At 35.9% G+C, this 22,339-nt stretch overlaps 1 protein-coding gene across 1 annotated transcript in view; it reads left to right on the top strand.

Annotated features, from left to right (window-relative positions):
* Positions 1 to 3,293: 3,293 nt before the first annotated feature.
* The window catches only part of Asb15 (ankyrin repeat and SOCS box containing 15), a 31,132-nt gene continuing 12,086 nt past the window's right edge, over positions 3,294 to 22,339 (top strand). Inside the window, exons 1-6 of the mRNA XM_010635358.3 lie at positions 3,294 to 3,431; positions 9,774 to 9,846; positions 15,238 to 15,346; positions 16,743 to 16,795; positions 16,886 to 17,017; positions 18,103 to 18,261. Of these exons, the coding sequence (XP_010633660.1) occupies positions 15,240 to 15,346; positions 16,743 to 16,795; positions 16,886 to 17,017; positions 18,103 to 18,261 (451 nt within the window). The 5' untranslated portion in view covers positions 3,294 to 3,431; positions 9,774 to 9,846; positions 15,238 to 15,239. The remainder of the gene's footprint in view (positions 3,432 to 9,773; positions 9,847 to 15,237; positions 15,347 to 16,742; positions 16,796 to 16,885; positions 17,018 to 18,102; positions 18,262 to 22,339) is intronic.

Genomic DNA, 22,339 nt, shown 5'->3' with positions numbered 1-22,339 from the left:
TTAAGTTGTTTGGAGGTAGTAATTTAGGATCATGAAAAAAACAGTATAAATTTTGTGTAAGAAATTAATCTATTAGCCTCTAGTATAAAGCAAAATTCATGTACAAGGCAAACAGAAATATTTTGGTAGAATTTGAAACTAACAATAAAGAATGTCCAGAATATATCACATAAAGTGATAATGATATAGATTCTAAAATTGAAAGGAAAATTGGAGCTCACTGAATCCCAGGCCTGTTGAGATGCCCCTTCTCAGTGTCAGGGCACTGTTCTTTCTATTGATCTGACATAGTACGAGGTGATACCATAGGGAGCTGAGATCTAAGAAGAACTTGAAACTGAGGGCCTGGAAGTGGAAAAAAAAATCTGAATAGCTGTAGACATCCTTTGTGACTGTCTCTATTACGTCCTTTCTTCAACTCACCCATTTGCCCACTTGGTATTTGGTGATTCTCTAGAAATTATGGAAGATATTTCAATTATACTTAAATTTCTGTGATAGAACATTCTTCCTTTTATTCTAAATCAGTTGTAAGTAGAAAGTTAGTTTGTACTCTTTAACTAACAATTTGCCCACTCTCCATACAATAGTAACCACTATCCTCCTGATGAGTTCCATGATACTCATTTGACTCAGAATTTCAGATGTTTGCCTTTGGTCGGGTGGTACCAGAGGTCAAATGCAGGACCTTGTGCTTGCAAGGCAGGTGCTAAATCCCTGGCCCAGATGTTTGACATTCACTCTGAAGAAGAAATAGTATGTAGCATAGCAAAAGGAGGTCAAAATAACAGGAAACTTACTAGAGGTAAGGGATTTATTTTCTGACATTTTTATTCCAGTTTATGAACCACTGACCAAATGTGCATTTTTGTCACAGAACCCAAAGCCAAATAATGAACAAGTGCAAGCAGGGAGCAAGGACAAGAAGGAGAAAGTCTGAAATATACCAAATTAAAATGAAGTGAAATGAGACATATATAGGTATTTCTTACTAAACAAATTGTAATGGGATAATGTAGAGAAAGACTATGGGAGGTGTTTGAATAACACCACGTTGCTCAGAAAGCTGATTCATTACCATTCTGATAGAACTCTAAAGGGAGTGGGCTGATTTGGTAGAAATATGATACATAGCCTCGTCTGGGGATGGAGTGGTTGTGATAGTAAGATTAATTCTAGCCAAGAGCTGTATTTTTAGTTCACAGTCAGAGACTTACAGGTGTTGTACTGGCCTTCAGGAACACAGAGCACCTGTGGACAAAGTGAGGACTGCAGTACCAGGTACTTTCAATATGAATACCAAAGATGCCACATGGCTCCCTGGAAACTAGCGCAACCAAATCCCTTATTCCCCAAATAGAAATGGGTGGATCCAAGGACAGTCCCTCTGACACTGGGTTCCAGCCATTTTAACCTAGGACTCTGACTCACTGGTTAGAATTATCATCCTGAAACAGGACATGAACGCTTCCTCGATGCAGGCAGAAGGGATGTGTATTTGAATGTAACTTCATCAGAACAGTAATGTCCTATTGTCCTTCACCACACAGTTGCAGTGCCCCTGAAAGTCACTCTCTTTAGCCAAACACAAAGCACATTGTTTTTAAAAATCTGGGATTCATTTTATTTCCACTTTTAGAAAACCCACAAAAAAGCCGATTTCCAAAACAGGGAGATGTGAAGGTAATTGCTAACATTATGACTAGATCGTTCTTTCAAATATTTGAGTTACTCAGTAAGTATTCTAATGTGTATATCCACGACTAACTACTGGAAGGATAGAACTTCTAAAAATGGTAGGTGCCATGGTTGTTGCATTGCTATTATCCCATATGATAGATGAATAATTTGAACATCAAAAATGTAAATAATGAATCAAAGGTATAAAGTTAGTAACTGGCACAGCAAAATTTCCTCATAATCCCATGCCTTCAGTAACATGCTCTCATTCACTTTGCTGCATAGTCCCCTCTTTTTTTATTCTGTCACTTTAAGTATTATTTTAAATATTGTATGGTATAGGGAGATTTATAATTTTTTAAAAGGCATAGATTGATTAAGAGCAGAAGTGTTACTGAAAAGGCTCAACTACATTTTAAAATGTAGAGTACATATTTTCCCATATGTCTGCATTATACTGTAAACTTTTATTAGAACTTTTAATGTTGTAAGTTTAAAAAGTATTGCATAAAAATTAAAGATTTTCATTATCTTGGTGCTTTTGATAAAATTTTTATTTACAAATTCTAAAAGTAGATTAATAATTAGCAAATTCACATAACATTTTAATCTCCATCCTTGACTCTTTCAGCACAAGTTTAATAGCAGCATAAACACGAAATAATCCAAGGACGAGTGAAGTGCACCCTCTTTTTGTTGCAGTTGGAGTAGAGGGCTTCTCATTTATGGTTCTTCAAATTCTAAAGTCAAACTGATAAATCCAGTACAATCTACATATTTATCCTTTAACATGGAACCCAAAGAGGTGAGAAGTAAAGCACTCTCAGAATCATAGCAGGTAGAAAGATTCAGGCAAAAGACAAGAGCAAATCCAACAGAGGGCAAGGAAAATGAGAAATGAGGAGCAACTGTGAATCCCAGAGGCCACAGATCGATCCACAAGGAGAGTTGCTTTAACAGAGAGAGGGGACAGAAGCCAAATGACTGAGCATGCTGACAGTGGCCCAAGCAAACCCAAGAACAGCCATGTCAAAACCACCTTAAAGCAAGTTGTTTTCGTTAGAAAATAAGACACATTTTACTGGGTCTTTTTTGCTTTTTGAAGTTTTGCAAGACAGCAAATGACACAACCTAAATCCTTTATAGACTATGTTCTATAATTGACCCCAAAATTTCCTGATCGGTATAGATGTCACTGACTGTCCTATCTTCACCCTAAATTAGATTGGCAATTGTTCCGATGCAAACAAATGAAATAAATACATTTGTATAAGACAATTATATGTAATGCGACTTGACTTGGTCTCAAATTTGAAGAATCAGAAAAAGTCTGCCTTAAAATATGGATTCAGGTATGCCAGTGCACAAATTCACAGGCCTATCTCAGGGATAATTTTAAAATATGTTTTGCTTCCATTTAAGTGATTTTGTTTTGTTCCCTCAGCAGAAACCCTCCCTGCAGCTGAGCTGGCAGATCATTTATTTTTCTGAGAGCTCTTTGAACCAATCAGGACCCAGATAACCTTCTGGCTTGTGTTTCTCTTGATAAGAGTCTAGAGAAGTCATGAGTAATACTTTGCCGTGTGCCAGAAACCACTAGTATTTCGGTTGTACAAGGTTAGGTCTTAATTTAACCACCAACTGGATACTTAATTTTAGACACACAGAGGAACACATGCACTCCAGGGCACTTCCTCTGCTTTAGGAGGGCAAATCCCTGGATGAGAATGACAAGATGATCATTCCAAAAGGTGAGATTATGAAATATTCAATCTGTACCTTGACAGCTAGTTTGTGAAAGAGTTCAGTATTGGAAATATTTTAAACAGGTGGAAATACAGACTGTGATAGCTATTCATTCTTTTTCATTGATCATCGGTAAGCTCGCCTGTCTAGGGCCTTTTAAATTATAGAATAAAGCCAGGATAGTTTCATTTATTTATAGAATATCAACTCAATTACATAATATTAGTCATAACAAAATGTCATATCATGAGAAAAACAGGTCAAGGATAAATATGTTAATGAATGGATATGGATACTATGGATCTCAGGAGGATCTTAGCTGACCTTTTGGTTTCTGATAAAAAAAACTAAGTAACTTTTGTGAATAATTAAATCTATATCAAGACTTTTTTATTACTGTTGCAAAAGATAGATGTTTTACGTTCACACTTGAAAACAAATATTCTAAATTAAGATGAAAAACCTGAACTCACTTGAATACAGAATTTTGAGTCTGGAAAGTCCTTGAAATTTATTTGTTAATTATCACTCACCCGGATTCTAATTGAACAGCTTGTAAGTAGCTTTCTACATCTAAAATGATTGGATTTCCATCAAACAGCAATGATATAAATGAGGCAAATTCTATCACTGTTTTGTGCTGAGAACAATAAATTATTCTAATAAAATAACATCATTTTGTACTTTGTTTTTATAAGAATATCTTATTTTTGAAAATTTGCCTAAATTTTTATTTTCCGCTGTAGCTGTACAAGTTTGCTGGTTGTTCACTTAAGTTCTTTCAGAAGATTTTTTCTGAGGCTTATAAATTTTAGTTTCCAGAATGAGATGCACTTCATTCGTTTCATCACAGCAGCTGAGTCATAGCTGCTGAACTGCTGTGCCTTCTATTACCAGACCACCAGGTTATGTTCCAATCTGTACTATCCACTAGGTATAATAGCCTGAGCATATTAGCTATCCTTTCTGGGTTTACTTTCCTATTTTCAAAGTAGGAGAAAAGTACGGTGTAAACATTAAATGATATAATTCACTCAGTGCACATAGTATGATAGACTTTAAATCCATGTCAATAGATGTTAGTTAAAAATACTATATCAGTCCTAAAATACTAAATTATTAATTCAGTATAGCAATCATTTACTGAGGATCTACTGCATGTTTATTTCAGCTAGACCTTGTCAGGGAGGAAAGAAATTGGTGTTGTTTGAGGGGAAAGTCTAGAATACATTATTTAAAGGCAGCAACTCCCTGAAGGCACCAATCCTGTATGGTTGTGTGTAGCACAGTATGTGAAAAGTGGCAGATACTGAATGCATAGTTTTGAATGAATGAATAGAATGTTCAGAAATAGGTTAAAAATAATAACTGGCAGGCCAATTATTTTCTTTTGCCTTTTTGACTAGTGGAGCAAGGGAATGGAGTAGAATCTATAATCCAACAAGGGATTTGACAGTTATCTCTCAGTGATGGTCTGGTTATCAAAAAGGAGACATAAATGCGAGATGTGGTCTCTTAAAGAGGATTTGTAACTGGATAAACAGCTTCTCTCCAAGGGTGCTAAATAACGGATCAATGTCAGCCTGGAGCCTCTGTCCTGCACTAATTTCTCTCCAACATATATCATTGTCAATAGGTCATAAGGACATATAAGACATGCTTATTAGATCTGTAAATAGAACACTTGAGGGGTGGAAAAAGCATTAGATCTTAGCAAATGGGAATAAACGTGAAACCTACAAAAGATGAATTGTAATAGAAATAAAGAATCCTATAAAAATTATACAGCAAATAATGTGGGTAATGTAATTTATAGAACTGGAAGTAACAAGGACCCAAATAAATATGTAACACTATAACCCCACATTCATGTGATCTTGGGCTTGATTTATACATGTATATTGTCTGAGAAAAGGGAGTTAGTCATATCCATTTAATGCTGTGTTGGTCTGACTGCACCAGTTAGACTGCATTCAAAACTTACAGTTCAGCGCCACTTCTAGAAAGAGATGCATAATAAGTGTGATATATAAATAAGTGTGATAAATAAAAGTTTGATAAATAAGTGTGCTTACAGGAAAGCAATCAAATGATGAAGGAGATTAAGTGATGTCATAAGAGTAGCATGCAAGAAGGTTCAGGAGAGATCTGACAGCCTTCCTGAGTGATATTTAAAATTGTTTTCATATCCCAGAGAAAGAACACTTTCTCAGTGTGGTTCTGGGGAAAAGACAATACTATCAATAATGGTTTGAAGGATGAATTTGAAGTGTTTTTCATAATTGTTAAAGCTGCCAAAGATGAAGAGCTGTTTGGGTGTTGGGATAGAGGGTTTCTTGGCACTTTGGATTTCAACTGAGACTTGCCAACTACATGCTGGGCAGTAGTAGATGAGATTTATAGGTAGGACTACTTGATGGTTTTAAGCATTGGAATTTGCTGGTTCCGGGGTAAAGGGAAAGCAGAGGGCCTGTTCAAGGGAGGGAATGGAACCAAAGAACTCTGAAACATGCAATTGCACTTCCTTATCCCGGAAGAGTTCAGTCACTGAATAATAGCAGGTATTGTTTACTGACGGTGACACATCACACACAGTTAACAAGGCAGCTAAGGAAAATAGGCTAGGAGTTGAACAGATCACTACATTCACCATTTTCAGCAGAAAGAAATTAATGGCATCTATATGATTTCAGAACAAGATACTAAAAAATACTACAGCTCATTATTGTTTAAATTTTGAAAAGAACAGTATTTAACTTAATTTTATGACAGGAATTCTATGTCCAAGAAAATATACTATGCTTAGGAATAAACATTTTTAGAGGGAAAATGTGTATGTGTATAAAAGTAGTGCATTTTAAAGTATAGACTTTTTTTCATTGTTATACCCAATTAAAGCAGTAGAAACATTTTTACTTATGCTACAATTCAGTTGTGTAAACCAAAATCTGCTTTTTTTAAAAAAAAAAACTATCAGTAGCTTCACCATCTTTGCAAATGGCTACTCACTAATTAGTGAAAAATAACTTTTGGTCTCACACAGACAATATGACAGGTTAGTAAACCTCATGCTTTGATAAGTCAGGTAAATGCATCCATCTTTCAGATTTCTGCTCATTTCCAAGCCAAGAAACTTTTCCCACCTGTAATATTTAAGTGGGGTTTTTAGCTTGATGGGCTTGGGAACTGTCTAAGAATTAGGAAAGCACATTTTGAATGAGTCTTGAAGAATCATGGAGCTGTGACTCAGAGTCCATATCTGGTAGCTCATTCCTTCCCCTCTTGTCCTGTTGTCTGGCTCTGCTTCCGGTCACCATAAACTAAGCGTCTTTGTTCCACCATGCCCTCTTATAATGATGCTTCTGCCTCAAAGCCAGCTAACCATGGACTGAATCCCCTAAAACTGTGAGCCAACTTATTTTTATTATTCCTAAGGTTTTAACAGTTCAAATACAGCTGAGATGTACATCTCTCCAGTAGATGTTGGGTACAGGTTTGCAGTGACAGGAGAGCTGACTGATAAATCATCATCTTTCACCTGCTTTGCTATAAATTTGGGCAAGTTCTCTTCTCAAGTTTGCCAGAGTTCCTTGTCTGCCTGGCTCTGACAGTTAGAAGCCAGGGCAGTTTTTTGGAAGAATTTGTGAACTTTAGCTCCAAAAAGTCAGTCTTAGTTTCCTTTTTATTTTTGTTGTTCTTGGTGAAACTCTTAATATGTACACTCCCACCAAATTTCAAGTATACAATACAGTTATTGTGTGCAACAGACAACCAGAATTAATTCATCCTGCAAAACTGAAAATTTTAACACTTTGACCAAAATCTCCATATTCCATTTTCCCAGATCCTAGCACTATCATTAAACTGTTTCTGAGTGTAACATTTTAAATTCCATATATATGTGAGATCTATTTGTCCTCCTGTGTTTGATTTATATTGTTAAGCATATTCAACAGGTTCATTTTAGTTGTCACAAATGACAGGATTTCCTTCTTTTTAAATGCTGAATAATACCCTATTGTAAATATATTGCTCCTTTCATCCATTCATCTGTCAATGGACATTTAGGTAGATTTCATGTCTCGGTTACAGTAAATAATGCTCCAATGGACACCGAAAGGCAGATGTCAGTTCTTTTGGAGACACACCCAGAGGGGGTATCGTTGAGCCATAAGTTAGTTATATATTTAAAGTCTTGAGGAATTTTCTATTGTTTTCATAATGGTTATACGAAGAAATTTGGGAGTAAATCTGGAAAGTGATGAATATTTTAATCACTTGATTGTGGTGAATATTTCACAATATATATGTGTGTATTAAATCGTTTAGTTGTACACCTTAAATATATAGTTTTTAAAGTGGTAAATGTTAGTTCTATTTACCTCAAGAAAATTGGATAAAGTCAATTTTAATTACTTAAAAGTGGCTGTTCACATCACCCTTAAATATGGTATCCTTTACATTAAATATTCTTCATATACATTAACCAATAACTATTAATAGCGATTATATTCTACTGTTTGTATATAAAATAGTATCTCCTACAAATTTCCTCTTGTTATACATGTATGTGACTTCTAAGGTTTTGACAGTTTAAATACTGCTGACATGAACCTTACTTTGTTTGGTTTTTGGTGTTTTTTGTTTGTTTGTTTGTTTATACCAAGGATCAAACTCAGGTCCTTGTGCTTGTGAGGCAAGCGGCAGCACCACTGAGCTAAACGCCCAGCCCCTGACATGAACCTTATAAATCTTTTCTCACATCTCTGATCATTTTTGTAAGATAGACCTTTAGATGTAAAATTTCAGACAAAGGACAGGGCTACTTAAAGAATATTATTACATTAGTTGTGATAAGAGCACATCTATTTCATGTGTCATTTTTTTGCTAGTTTTTATTCTGTAAGTTTATATTCCCCTAGAAATGTGTGTATTTATGAACCTAAAGCTTCTTCATGCACTGTTGCTATTTTCAAAAGCTAATAGATGTCTTCCTACATTTCTGTCAAATTTGGACTTGACTTGTAAATCAATAGTATAGAGTAAGAATTTCTACTGTTGTAATATGAAACCAGAGATAAGCAAAACCAGTATGACAGTTTCTACTGTTAATGTATTTTACATAGAAATTATACATTAACCAGTACAACACCAAATTAGAAGTAGTTTGGCAAAAATGTCTACAACATAAAGAGAAAATACAAAGTTGACCTGTTATTTGGCTAATTATAAGGGCAATGTATATTTGTTCATTCCATTATTCATTTATTCAGCCAACACATAACTGAATCCTCATGAGAGGCCAATTGTCATACTTAGTGTCTAGAGATCAATTTGTCCAGTTTACTTTTTTATTTTTAAATGTCAAGTTGTATATCTTTGAGGCAAAACAAAAGTAGTGTTTGTTTTCTGGACTCCAATTGTTTGTATGCACAAGTGTATGTGTGTACATTTTGTGTGTGTGTGTGCTTTAAATGGATCAGCAGAGCATGTGGTATTCCTTAAAAAAAAAGATGCTGCTTGAATTGATCCAGTTCTTTCCATCATCTATAGACTTTCTCTTTAGTAGAAAAGACCGATGTCATAAGGGAATTGCTGTAACTTATAAGTAAGAGTTACCTGTGACTATAGATGGAACCCAAATCTGACAGGGAGTAATACCTCTCTCTGAAAACTCCTAGAAGCCAAGTGTCTTTGTTGCTGAAATCCGCCAAATGAACCATTTTGTGATTTGAATCGAAATATCCCCCCAAAATCACATGTGTTCAGAAGTGGGCGTTAGAAGGCGATGGATGATGGGGCACTAACGGGTAAACCCACTGTTGAATTCGTAGCTGAATTGTTAAGAGGTGGAGCCTGGTTGGAGGAAGTAGATTGCTCTATAAATTACTTTGAAGGGTGTGTCTTTCCTCTGACTCTTCTTGCTCCAACTGCTTCCCTGCTACCAAGAAGTGAATAGCTTTACCCTTCCACACCCATCTGCCATAATGTTTCCACCTTGGAGTTGGCCAACTATGGACTGAAACTTCTGAAACTGTGCGCCTAAATAAACCTCTTCTTCATTAAATTGAAGGTGTTAGGTATTTTATCCCAATGATGAAAATACAGTACAAGCCATTTATCTAAATTGTTACTTTGTGCTACAGGACTTGGAAAAACTAAATGTGTGTAACTACCCAATTAGCACCAAAATTAAAAGTTTATTTGCAATAATTTTATAATATCTTTAAAATTACTTATAAATGGTCAAAGTGCAAAAACAGGACGAATATTATTTTGCATATAACTATTTTCTTTAAAAAAAAAAAGAAAATGTCCTTATCTAACTCTTGCTCTTTTTCTGATAGGATAACTCCCAGTGATTGTCTCTTGGACTTTCACTAGATGAGCCCAGCAACCAAGAATCATAGCATTTTCAAGGTAAAAGAAACATTTCTCTGTGAATCAGGTCTTGTATTCCACACAGCAGAGACTTGTAGCTCCTTCAGAAACTTAGGGTTTCAATTTGGGTTTAACTTGTATAAAATTGCAAAGAAGTTCAAATTTTGCCATAGTGCCCTTTCCTTCACCTATCACCTCCAACTAGATCTCAACATTGGACCATCTACCACCATCCCGTATAATTTTTTCCAGTCCATTCCCATTAACTCTCCCAAGAAATCCTTGATCTATACTGATTGCCAGTATGGTGATATCGACATTTTAAAAGGAACAATGGAATAACAATGTGCCCTAAATTGACAGCATCTCTCACTGATGTAACAAATGATATTGACACAACAGGTGCTGGGGCAGTGTGATATTTATGGACACACAGCCCTTCCTTCCTTGTACCATGGAAGCAACTGTCCACTCAGCCCACTGTCAAGGCCACCCCTGTTATGGACACACAGATATTGTTGCAATTTGTTATATCCAAGACAGAGTGTTAGGTTAGGCAGGGTGATGAACCTGGATGTAATCAGGACCAAACCAACTAAACGATTCATGAGGAACACAGTTATATTTGTCCTATTCAGGGAAAAGGAGAATTGTGCTTCTGTGCTATGGGTACTGCCATGTTTCAAAGGACCCTCTGAAGGGTGTCAAACTTATCAACCACCTTAACAGTAAAGATTAGCATGAAGGAAGGGTTGGAAGTAGTTTGGAGAATCTGATGCAAGGACGCGTCATGTAGTCACGTTCACTCCAGAGTCACACCTTGTGACATCCCAGCTTTCTGACTGCTTCAGTCAGGCACCAGCCAGTGCGTGGATCCTGTTTTTTGCATGGTGGTGTTTAAAGTCCAAAACAAAAAGTACAGAAAGAAAGCAAGGTTAAGACAGCTCAGACCACCCTTATTGCACAGAGCCAAAGACAAAAAGATTTATGTGTCTTTAGAAGCTATTTTTTATTTTTGGAAGTTATTGTCATCAAAGAGCTGGCTGTTAAGAGCGGGATCAAAGTGTTTTGTTTTAAAGGCAACAGGCTGTGGGATGTTTTCCTGCAGCTTGTGAAGGACCTTAAAAGTGAAGTTACTCTCTGCTCAGACTGTTATCTTTGCAACACCGGGCAGGTATTTTAACAACTTGAAGCTTAAGATTGCACTTATCCACAGTGATCTATAATACCTGCAACATAGCATTAAAGAAAGCATTTTAACAAAACAATGTAGGTAAGGTGCTTTTTAAGGCACTTAACACAAATCCAGCACTAAATAATTTATAGTTCTTATAACTAAACATATTCTAAAGTTTACATGTTTGCCAAACTTTCTTATTGTCTAAGTTTTGGATTTGATTCATTCCATTTGTAAAATACATCAATAATTAATGATGTCTGGATAATACATTTAGAGCTTAGCATTTTAAAATCCTGAATTTCACTGTTTTTTTAATGCCATGGGCACATGAAAGAGTTTCAGATGATCCATGATTTCCTCAAAATTGTATGCAGACATTTGAGTAAGCACCATGTCCTTCTTGAGAAAGAATCCATAGCCCTCATCACCTGTGTTCCTGACCCTCACCAAAATTTAAATGAAAAAGCTAATTTACAGTAAGATTGTCCCAGTTATTTTGTAAATCAGCTATTAAGGAAGAGTAACTGATCTCACTAGTGGGATTCTAGAGAATAAAACTGAGTAGAAAATGTCAATTAACTTATTTAAATAGACCAAGAAGTGACACACTTGTGAATAGATCTTAAAGGTTGTCAATATATTGCTTGACCTTGCCTCCTACACTCCGGAGTGGTGCTTCATTTAAATAATTTCGTATTGACCAGCTGGCCTTCAGTTAAGATTGAATCCTAATTGTTTTAGGTTTGCAGTCAGTATGAGTAACTCTCTTCTTGCCTGTCTCATTGCATCTTGATGTCTTTAAGCCCACCCCAGCAACACTGTTTGAATGGCTCAGCACCTATGCACATGGGCACATACCCTCCCTTCATCCCAAGCTGTCAGTATGAAGCTGGAGGAGCCTGTGTTAGATTGGAGTTGTCTCATGAGGTTTGCCTGTCATCCCTGCCGCGCTGTCATTAGGGATACAAAACTGTTCAGAATCCAGATAACACCTTTCTTGATGATTGTTAAAAGGATGTTTAAAAAAAAAAAAAAAATTCCAAGACTGAATTTCCAGACCAGTTTAGTTCCTAAGGAGCCTATGGTGTTTCACTGACCAGAAACCCAGATTTCAGTCAGGGTGGATTTAATCTGATCATTTAAATGGGTGAAAGGCTTTGTGCTCCATTGCTAATCCAGAACTGTGTGATCCCCTCATTGTCATGGTGGACGAAAACAGGCAATGCTACAGCTTTAATTTTGTTATCTAGTTATGTTAACTGAAGCACTCAGTCCTTATTCACCGGTAATTAACAGGCAACTTTTTTCCAGTGACCACTAAAGAAAGCAGTTTGCCACAGTTGTCTGGGAGTGGGAATAGAGGGGAAAGATTTAAAAGAGAAAGAAAAAAAGAAAGTGGGACTGCTGACGTGACTCAGGGATAAAGCCCTTACCTAGCACGGAGGAAACCCTGGATTCAATACCAGGTACAGCAAAAAGAAAGCTTTTTTTCCCCTGAGAAAACTTGGAACACAAAACACAAATATGTGAAGAAATTGCAAAGCAAACTAGAATGAGTATAAATACAGATGTTCTGGAAATGTTACATAAGAAGGAAAATTCACTGATAAAGAAGACTAGAGAAGAAGTGAATTCTAGTACGGGCTTCCAATAGAAGGAAAGTCTTGGGCTAGACATGGAGCAGTGGAGGCCATGGGTGTCATCATACAGCTGGGAGCCTTGTGAATGAACAACGAGGAAGTGGATATAAAAGCACAGAAGTGAGCAAAAGTAAGCCAAGCACAATGAGCAGTCAAATTTGTTTAGGTGGAAGAAACTCCATTCCTGAGAGAAATGGTCAGCTGTAAGAATAAAGCACAGACTAGTTTATGTTCCGGGGCTGTTTTATTAATTCATTAATTCATTCCACATGCAAATAGAGACCATAAAACCATGAGACTGTTTCTCTACAAGCTGAGGTTGCAGACTGATTCCCTGTTCTTATGTAGCTACTTTTCAGAAGGAGGAGATAAAATAGATCTATTCGGCAAGGAAGACCTTTTCGTGCTGAGATATCCCAGAGTGAGGAGTATTTGGCTTAGTGGAGCTCTGCTACCACCTCAGTGACCTCTGAACACTATCAATACTCTGTATCCCTTCTGTTCTGAAGTGGTGAACAATAAAATCCTAATGATGCTAATGAGTTTGTGTACACCCTGTCCAGAGGTCAGGGACCTTGGCTTTGAGCATGTTTAGAATTCTCCCTGGAGTTTAAGACCATCCAAACTTGAAGAGTGAGAAGAGCTGTACAGCATATGTTAGCCGTGTTTTGGAAATTGCCTGCACAGAGTTTTTGTCTTCTTCCTTGAAAAGACATACTAACTACAATATAAAATTTTAAGTGGAGAATATGTTCTGGTTTGAAAAATACTACTAACCCTGGGTACTTTCATATCGGCTTAGTGGACCTATCTGTAGAATTATTTTTATTTCTACACTTACTAAACTTTCTCAGCAAATAGAAAAAAACAATAGACCCAATAGTAAAAAGAGATATTGAGTCTTCTAACTTGAGATTTGGAAGAGATAAGCCCATGAAGAATAATTTACATTTTGTATATTATCCTCAGAAGAGATAGACCAGTCAGAAGCAGTTCCTTATAACGGATAGATAGAATTATATGGGAGAATAAATGGGAGATGTACAGCGGGGCTGCTTGCTGGTCTGCAGATGGAGTTAAGAAGGTTCTTATCACAACTGTTCTAGTGATGCTCTGAGGCCAGCCAGATCTTACAACTGACCTCTGTGGGTTTGTAGAGAATGTAAAAGAATCATTGTTCTCCATTAATGCCACTGACCCATCTCTTTTTTAGGTTTAGTTTTAAACTCCTAATGTGCCCTGTAAATAGATGGGCCAAAGTTAGTATGCATCAGAAACTTACAAAAAAGATAATTCTTTTTTTTAATTGAGTTTATTGGTACATTCTAGGTAGACAGTACAGTTACATTCATTACTGGGATCTTGTACCTTTACATGACAGGTCTTAGTTCTCATTTTTCCCCTTGTTCCCACCTTCCCTTAACCCCCTCTTCCCCTCCCCACCTACAAAGACTTTAGTTCCATTTTTACATTTTCTCATATTTTTCCCTTTCCCTTATTCCCCTTCCTCTACTTTTCTCACTGTCCCTATATCTTTAGTCCTTTTCTTCCTGTTTCACATTGCTAATTAAACCGTTAGGATCTTGAGTACTATTTTAGTTTTTCACACCAGAGAGGCTATTTGGTATTTACACATGTGTGACTTATTTATTTCACTTAGAAGTATATCCTCAAAATGTACCCATTCACCTATGAATGAATCTACTTTTTCATTCTTTATGACTGAGTAGTATTCCATTTTATAGAAAAACCACCAGTTTCCAACTGGTGGGCAGGTGGGCTGTTTCCAAGTTTTAGCTATTACACACTGTGCCTCTATAAACATGGGTGCACATATATCACTGTGGTATGATTCTTTTAATTCTTTTGGAAAGATACCGAACAGAGGGATGGCTGGGTCAAATGGAACCTCTAATCCTAGTTCTTTGAGGTATCTCCATAAAAAATGATCTTCTTAGGAAAATGTTTCAATTATTTTTACAAATTCAGTTTTGTGAAAATGTACGTGTAGGTGCTATCACTGTAGAGTTTGGCTCTCTTATACAATGCAACACTAACAGAATCACAATTTTGTTTTCCTCTATAAGATGCTGCTTTTGAATAGTTAATTGCCCCCTGCTGTCCACACAATCTCTGTGATGAGTGTTATCATTGTGTGTATATAAAATGTACCAATATATGTTTTGCTAAAAATAAAATGAAATATGAAAAAATAAGATAATTCTTATAGGTTCAACTGCAGCAACACTGAGAAGAAAGTAAAAAAATTTAAATTCACATGCTCAATGGATCAGTAATTAAAAGTTTCAACAGTTAGAATATCTAAGCTAAGAAAATGGACATTATATATTTATATGGATTAAGATGTTAACTGAATTTGTATTTCTTTTTTTCTTTTTGCATTTTTTGGTACTGGGGATCAAACTCAGGACACTGAACTTGTGAGGCGGGCGTGGTGTCACTGATCTACATTCCCGGCATGCATTTGTATTTCTTAAATAGGGAAAAAACTGCATTTTAGTTTTTCGTTTTGCTTTAGTAATGTCAGTCTTGCCTGTTCAGTATTATTTGTTAATAATGAAAAATTACCTCTTTCAAAATTATATCCAGGTATGGATCCTAATGATGACCTCGATGAAGATAATCTTACAAGTTATGATATTCAGCTTAGTATTCAAGAATCCATTGAAGCCAGCCAAACTGTATTTAACCCTGAAAGGTAGCATTATAATCAACTATCCTCAACAAAATTTCCTATGTCATATCCTGCCTCTTACTCTAGGGAAATGTTTCCCTTCTTTTCTAGAAGAAAAATCTAACAGCCTTGCAAAGGCCATTGTGCACAGAGTTTAATACTCCGAACTTCTACAAATCTCCACCTCATGTGGAAAATAGAAATTGAATTTACCTAGATAGAAAATTTCTAATTGACCAGGATTGGATAGGATTTCCTATTTTCTAAAGTAATAGGGAGTGAAAAAGATAATGAGTGATTTCAACAAATTTGCAAGTACTGTTTATACAACAAATGTATAGACAGGTAGACAGAGGTCTGAACATGACACAGAACATTCTGCTACTCTCTCAGGTAACCTTTATAGGTGAACAAATTGAAATATACATATAATTAACATATTAGATAAGTAGGAGTTATGGAGCCTAAAACTGCAAAAGTAAATCTCTGTCTTGAATAACACATACTCCTGACAAAAATAAACCTTAGTTTACTTTCACATTCTATTATCATATTTAGAATCTTATATTCTGGAATTGAATAATGCTTTTAAATAGATTCAGTGATACAAAACTATTGCTTTTGATCTTTTAAAATAGACTTAATATATTTAAATTTCTAGTCTTTAAAAATGTTCCCTTACCATTAGCAGATATTAGAACTTGAGAGTTTCCTGGTAGGCATTAAAACTCTAGAATTCTAGTAAATATTTCTACTTAGTATGATTAAAAGTTTTCATGAAATTACATGTTCTTATTTAATTCACACACACACACACACACACACACACTCAAAGAATTGTCATGAGGGTTTAAACCATGACCTGTTGGCCAATAACTGTGAGTTTGTTCAGTTTTCATTTGTAGATTATTTGACAAAAATATTCAATATGCAATGTGAAGCATAAGCTCCCAAGTTAGTGTTTATTAGCAATTATTATGTTCCAAACAACAAATGTTTACTAAATATACAGTTTTCAAAGTTGGAAGAAGCTTTGGAGAGCCTACTTAATCTGTTCATTTAATAAAGGAACCAACACCTAGAGAGAGTGCTAAGCTTCCCAAAGATCACAAAATCAGGTTGAAACCTAAACCTAGTAATTCTGACCCTGAATTGATCATTTTTTTCACTGCTTAGGGAGACCTTACACATAGTATCATATCTTTTGCAATCTTCATTAGTGTTCTTAAGTCTGGTATATCATAAATATATACTGCATCTGACTCAGGCATTTACATTTTAAAAGTGGATATAATCAGTTTGTGTGCATTTCCTTTAGATTTTATTATAATTATTCCCAAATACTCAATGTAAATTTAAATTTTGGGTCCCTTAAAGTATACCACTAGTATAAATATGGCTTGTTTTTCTTTTCTGGTAGATTTGTGCCACTAAGCAATCAAAACAGAAAACTCACAGAGGCCATAAAACAAAGTAAATGGATCTATTATTGACAGAGGGATAGACTGGAAAAAACACCTTGCAAAGCCAGAGCTGTGTCCTTCAGTACCCGTTTTTACTTAGGTCACATCCTTGAGCTCCAGGAATTTATGAAATACAAATATGCACTGGATGAAGCTGATGAAAAAGGATGGTTTCCACTGCATGAAGCTGTTACTCAACCTGTTCAACAGATACTTGAGATTGTTCTAGATGGTAAGAGAGCATATAACTTTTGATTAAACTATAGAAAAATGATAAAGTTATGATTGTCCTTGTATATGGGGGGTGTGTGGAGGGAGTGAAGGGAGGGTAGAGGTATGGGGAAAAAATGAGAACCAAGACCTGTCATGTAAAAGGTACAGGATCCCAATGATGAATGTAACCGTACTGTATACCTAAAATGTACCAATAAACTCAATGAAAAAAATAAAGTTATGATTATTCCCAGTGAACATAACAAGCAAAAATAAGCACAATAAAAGGTTATTTGTAATTTGAAAACAGTAATGCCCATATTTTAAACTCAGAGTCCAAAAAATATAGAACATTTTGTGACATTGGAAGTTACCTTTTGCATGAATATGAAAGAATGGTGAAAATGTGTTGTTATCAATTATAAGTGATAAAAGATTTTATACATTATGAATTAAAAGCATTTTTCTTTTGAAAGTCATATTTTAATGTTTCATCTTGAATTATTGCTTGATTTAATAATTACCAGAGATTATTATGTATTGCCACAAATAATACTTACATCCATTAGCTTTTCTAGATGTACCCATTAACAAATATTACGATCAGTCAACCTAATATTAAACATGAATAATACCTGTTGTATTATAACACAGTGTTTTTCACATCTCAGAATTTTATTGAACTTTAGGAGAGCTTTATCTTTTAAATTTCACTTTTGCTTACTACATACTTCTGCTTTAGGAGATAATAAGAAATACCTGAAAATTAGCCATCCAGCCTACTAGAAATGCAATTTAAATAATAAAAAGATGGAGGGATTAGAGAATTGCTTTATAAGGTACCAAGAAATAAAAATAAGCAGCTTTTAAAAATAATTTTAGACATATCTGTTGGTTTTCTACCTGTCTGTTGGATTAGAGAGTCTATGTCCATCTATCTGTCCTCACCATTATTTGTCAAATTTCTGTCATATCTTCTCTTTAGTCTTCCCTCTACCATCAATTAACTGTTTGATCTGATGCATATAGTACTGTTATTCTGATCTATGCAATATCATTTAAGTAAATACTTGAAATTTTTAACATAATTCTTTGATATCTCAGCATCTTATAAGACAATCTGGGAATTCAAGACCTGTGACGGAGAAACACCCTTGACTTTGGCAGTCAAAGCTGGTCTGGAGGAAAATGTAAAGATTTTACTCGAAAAGGGAGTATGTCCTAACACCAAAAATGATAAAGGAGAGACACCTCTTCTGATTGGTAAGTGATATTTTTTTCTAAAATTTACTTAGTTTGAAATACATAAGTATTTAATAAATATTTATTGGAAACCACAGACTACTGGTTAGAATTATGTAACCTCAATTCCTTCCATTCTCTGAGTTCCACTTCCAACTCCCATTTCGCCTGCCCCATGCTTTTGTTTTCCAATCCCAGAAAGAGGTAATGTGAAAATAGTGACATCCTGTAGAAAGATAGTTACATCTCAATTATAGAGAGTGCAGTAAATCAGGGATGGTCTGAACTAGTTTAATTAGACTAGAGATGTCAAGTTGAAAGGAATACAGTACTCTCTAGGTGGGGTCCAGTTAAAGAGGATCGTGGCTATAACACATAACCAAAAGAAAGAGATCAGACTGGAGATTCCAAAGGCAGACAGCAGGTCCACATCAGAACAATCAGACAAAACTGGAAGGAAGTAGAAACAGTAAATTCTGAGGAACAGATGCAGAGTTTGGAACCTATGAGGAGGTCACAACCATGACACAACCAAGGAAGGATGGTACCTCTGAAGGTATCACTCATTAATCAGCCTCTTCTCAGGCTTGTGAATACTTCTATTTGTTGAACAGTGAGAACTGAAAGGACCACTTGTAGAAGCAGAAAGAGGTGTGATTAACTACAAGTGACCAGAGATGATATTTCCTTTCTCATTTGGACTGTAAAATGATGGAGTAAGAATTTGGGCTTTGACACCTGAGATCTGTGGGCTTATATCCTAGCTGTAACATTGTGATCTAAAGAAACTTAGAAAAAGTTATAACATTAGTAAAATATTTTCATTTGACGGCACACATACAGCAACATCAATATAACAAAATGCATTAAAAAGTCACATTAAACCAAATACTCTTCTGGGCCGTGTGCACACAAAGACAAATGGACTAATCTTCCTCAAAGAGTCTAACAGTGGTGGTGAACTTATGGTAGACGTTGCTACAGCAGGCTGTTTGTATCACTGAAAGCTCTAAAAGGTTCATCATCACTGGTCTAGTAGGAGAGCTATGTATGATGTAAATGAAAAAAATCATGTTGTAAATGCTATACTATAACAGAATTAGGTACATAAGCAGGTAGTGAATATGCAGAGACTTCAAACAATTTAAACTCTTAGAATTGAGTCTTCAGGGACACCAAAGTGATTGACTCAGTGGGGAATGTGATGTCAGTCTGAGCTGACTGTTCCACACTTACTCTTGCCCCATGTCAGAGATTTCAGCTTTCCTAAATTCAGGTTAGAACAAGCAAATGAGTTATGATAGTTATGATAATGGCAAATCTTCTGTAACAACAACAAGAAGAAGACATACAAAGCAAGCAAATGAATAAAAATGACTTCAAAATAAGTCATTTTCAACCACATGTCAGAGGTGGTGGGTCCAGGGTTGTCAAGGTGGCTTCCAAGATTGCCTCAGATGTCACCATTTCCCAGGAAGCGAGCAGACAAGAGAAGAGTGGAAGCCCTCAGAATGCATCTCCAGTTTAAAAAGATGACCAAGACCTTGCCCAAAGCAGTTCCATTTATATTGTGTTAGCTCAGATTATGTCCCACTAACAATTAAGGGAGGTTGTGATACTTAGTTCCTACCTGGATGGCCCTTAACAAGTCAAAATGTTCCTAAAAGGAGAAGGAGTAATGTAAAGCCTGAGGAATACAGAGTAGTCTCTGCACACATATTAACCAGATGATTCGTCACAGTCACAATAGCACTATGACTTTCATTAGTAACCCAGAGCTCTTTTCCTAGGCAGGTTCTACAGACAACAAGTGGAATGTCCACCTCTGGGTTGCTTTACCACTATTGGTATGATATCTAATACTATTTAAAAACTAATAATGTCATAGATATTTGCAAGACATCCCTGAATTTCAAGTTTTTATAGATAACCTATGATTCCTGCAAAAAGGACACATTTTCAGAGTTGTATACTATTTCAGTTTGCAAATACAGAATTATTGTGTGAAATGTGCTACAAATAGTCTATTAATTTATGGGGGAAGTAAGAAAAGGGAAAGTATTGTTTCTTTTTCTATATAATTTCATTTTTAACATTCTCCTTAGCCTGATGTCATCATCTTTGTATCTATTTATAGAATATCCATAGGTGACAAAAAAAAATCCTAAAATTAGTTTTGGTCCCTTCAGTGTCCTTCTTCCCTATTGACCATTTGGCTTTTACTTCGGGCACTTTGATGCATTACATTCGTGCTGCACAGTTACTTGCTGAGTGGGGGATATCTGATTTGCGGTGATCTGACACTTATTAAGACCTTTATCCACTTGCACTTTGTCTCTGTCCCCCCCTCACGACTTAGTGTCACTTTACTAGGTTGGAGAGACACAAGCTGATCCCAGCCAGTGGAGCCGTGGGTGGCAGGAAGCTCAGGAACTGTTTGGCACAGTATTCCAGTCCACTCCACCCCGTCATTCAGCACCTTCCCCGCGTGTGCATGACTTCTTCTCACTCTGACATTTCTTTCGATACACATCCTCTTCGCTCCATCTCCACTTTCAATCTTCTGGTCTTTGTCCAGGTACCTCCAAAACCTCTTCTCAGTCTGTGCTCTGAATCAGAGAATCGTTTATAGTTAACAAGTACGTTACATGAGCAACGTACACATATCCGAAAAAGAAAGAAAATGACAAATTTATGATAAAAAGAAAAGCCTACCAACTATAAATACTCTAAAGTGCCTAAGTTTTAGGTGAAGCCTCCCATATCAGTCCCTAAATTCAATTTAAGCTTGGTTTTCTTTTTTTTTTTGGTCCCAGGGATGGATAAGCTTGGTATTCTTTAAGCCTTTGCTAGTGAAGATATAAAAATAAAAAGTTAAAAACTAAAAAGTTTCTGAATTTTAGAATTTTAAATTCTAAAGAAATAAAAAATATATAATTATATATAAAACTTCAGAAATTTTCATTTTTACATAATGAGTTATATTATTCCAAAATGGTGCCTTATAGTTTTCATCATTTCTGTCATTTATTGTGTAAAATGTCTTTATAGTTTAGCTTGGAAGGCATTTCTCATATTTTGCCCCATTTCTCTTGAAAATGTGTCCTTGGCTCCAAAGAATTAAATAGGAAGTGAGCTTTAATTTTTAAGAAATTATTTTAAATTGAAGATGGCATTCATGTGTCATTGTTTCATGAAGAAAGATAAACATCGCTATGCAATATATTCTTGAGGGAAACAAAAGGAAAGCAGATCATGAGCGAAGAGGCTCGTTATTTTGATACTTTATTTCCAATTATTAAAGGAAAGGAGATAAATGAGGACACACTTCTCATAGTTCATTTAGCTCTCTTGGAGTTAGCTCTACAGTCACACAGCCAGGATGAGGTAATTGACCGCAATTAGAGCTGCCAGTGGCAGATGGGCAGCTCAAGGAGAGGTATTTGTCAGCAGATTCTACTTTAGACAGGCAGTAAACAGGGGAAAAACTGGAACCTGTATCCAGATGAAGAAGGCAAAATTTGTCTTCACCCCAAATCACACCATTTGGAGCCATTTCACGCCCCTTAACCATAGACCCTTTCCGTTCTCCCTCCTTCCCACCAAGAATGTTGTGTGTGATCTCACACCTCCTGCCTTTTCTAGCAAACTTCACTGTTTGAGCCTCTTTTCAAACAGAAGACAGAAAGGGCTTCTTCTGTAGAGGGCCATCCCTGCCCAACACAGAGCCATTCATCAGAGAACAAACTGAATGAAGGAGTGAATGATGAATGAGTGGGTGGGGAAATCTGACTCTCTGTTTTTACTGAGTTTTACTTGGTTATTAGAAAAAATGTATTCTATATGTTGGAAGAATTCACATATTAACAGGGAAACCTACCAATAACACAGAAAGAAAAAGATTTTTAACAGTATAATTTCAACCATTAGAAGCAAGCGGGTGGGGGGGCTGAGCAGAGAGACATCTGGTTTAGTCATTGACTGTCACATACTTCATTCATTTAGAACAGCTGACCAGACTAGACTCTTCACAGTCCTATTGTAAGGTCTCTGTGAAAGTTTAGAAAAGTCCATTCAACGCTTACTACTATCATTGATA

The sequence above is a fragment of the Fukomys damarensis genome, unplaced genomic scaffold, assembly GCF_012274545.1.
Source record: "Fukomys damarensis isolate Sample0158 unplaced genomic scaffold, DMR_v1.0_HiC HiC_scaffold_4, whole genome shotgun sequence".
Classification (NCBI taxonomy): domain Eukaryota; kingdom Metazoa; phylum Chordata; class Mammalia; order Rodentia; family Bathyergidae; genus Fukomys; species Fukomys damarensis.
This window is presented reverse-complemented; position numbering and strand designations above follow the sequence as displayed.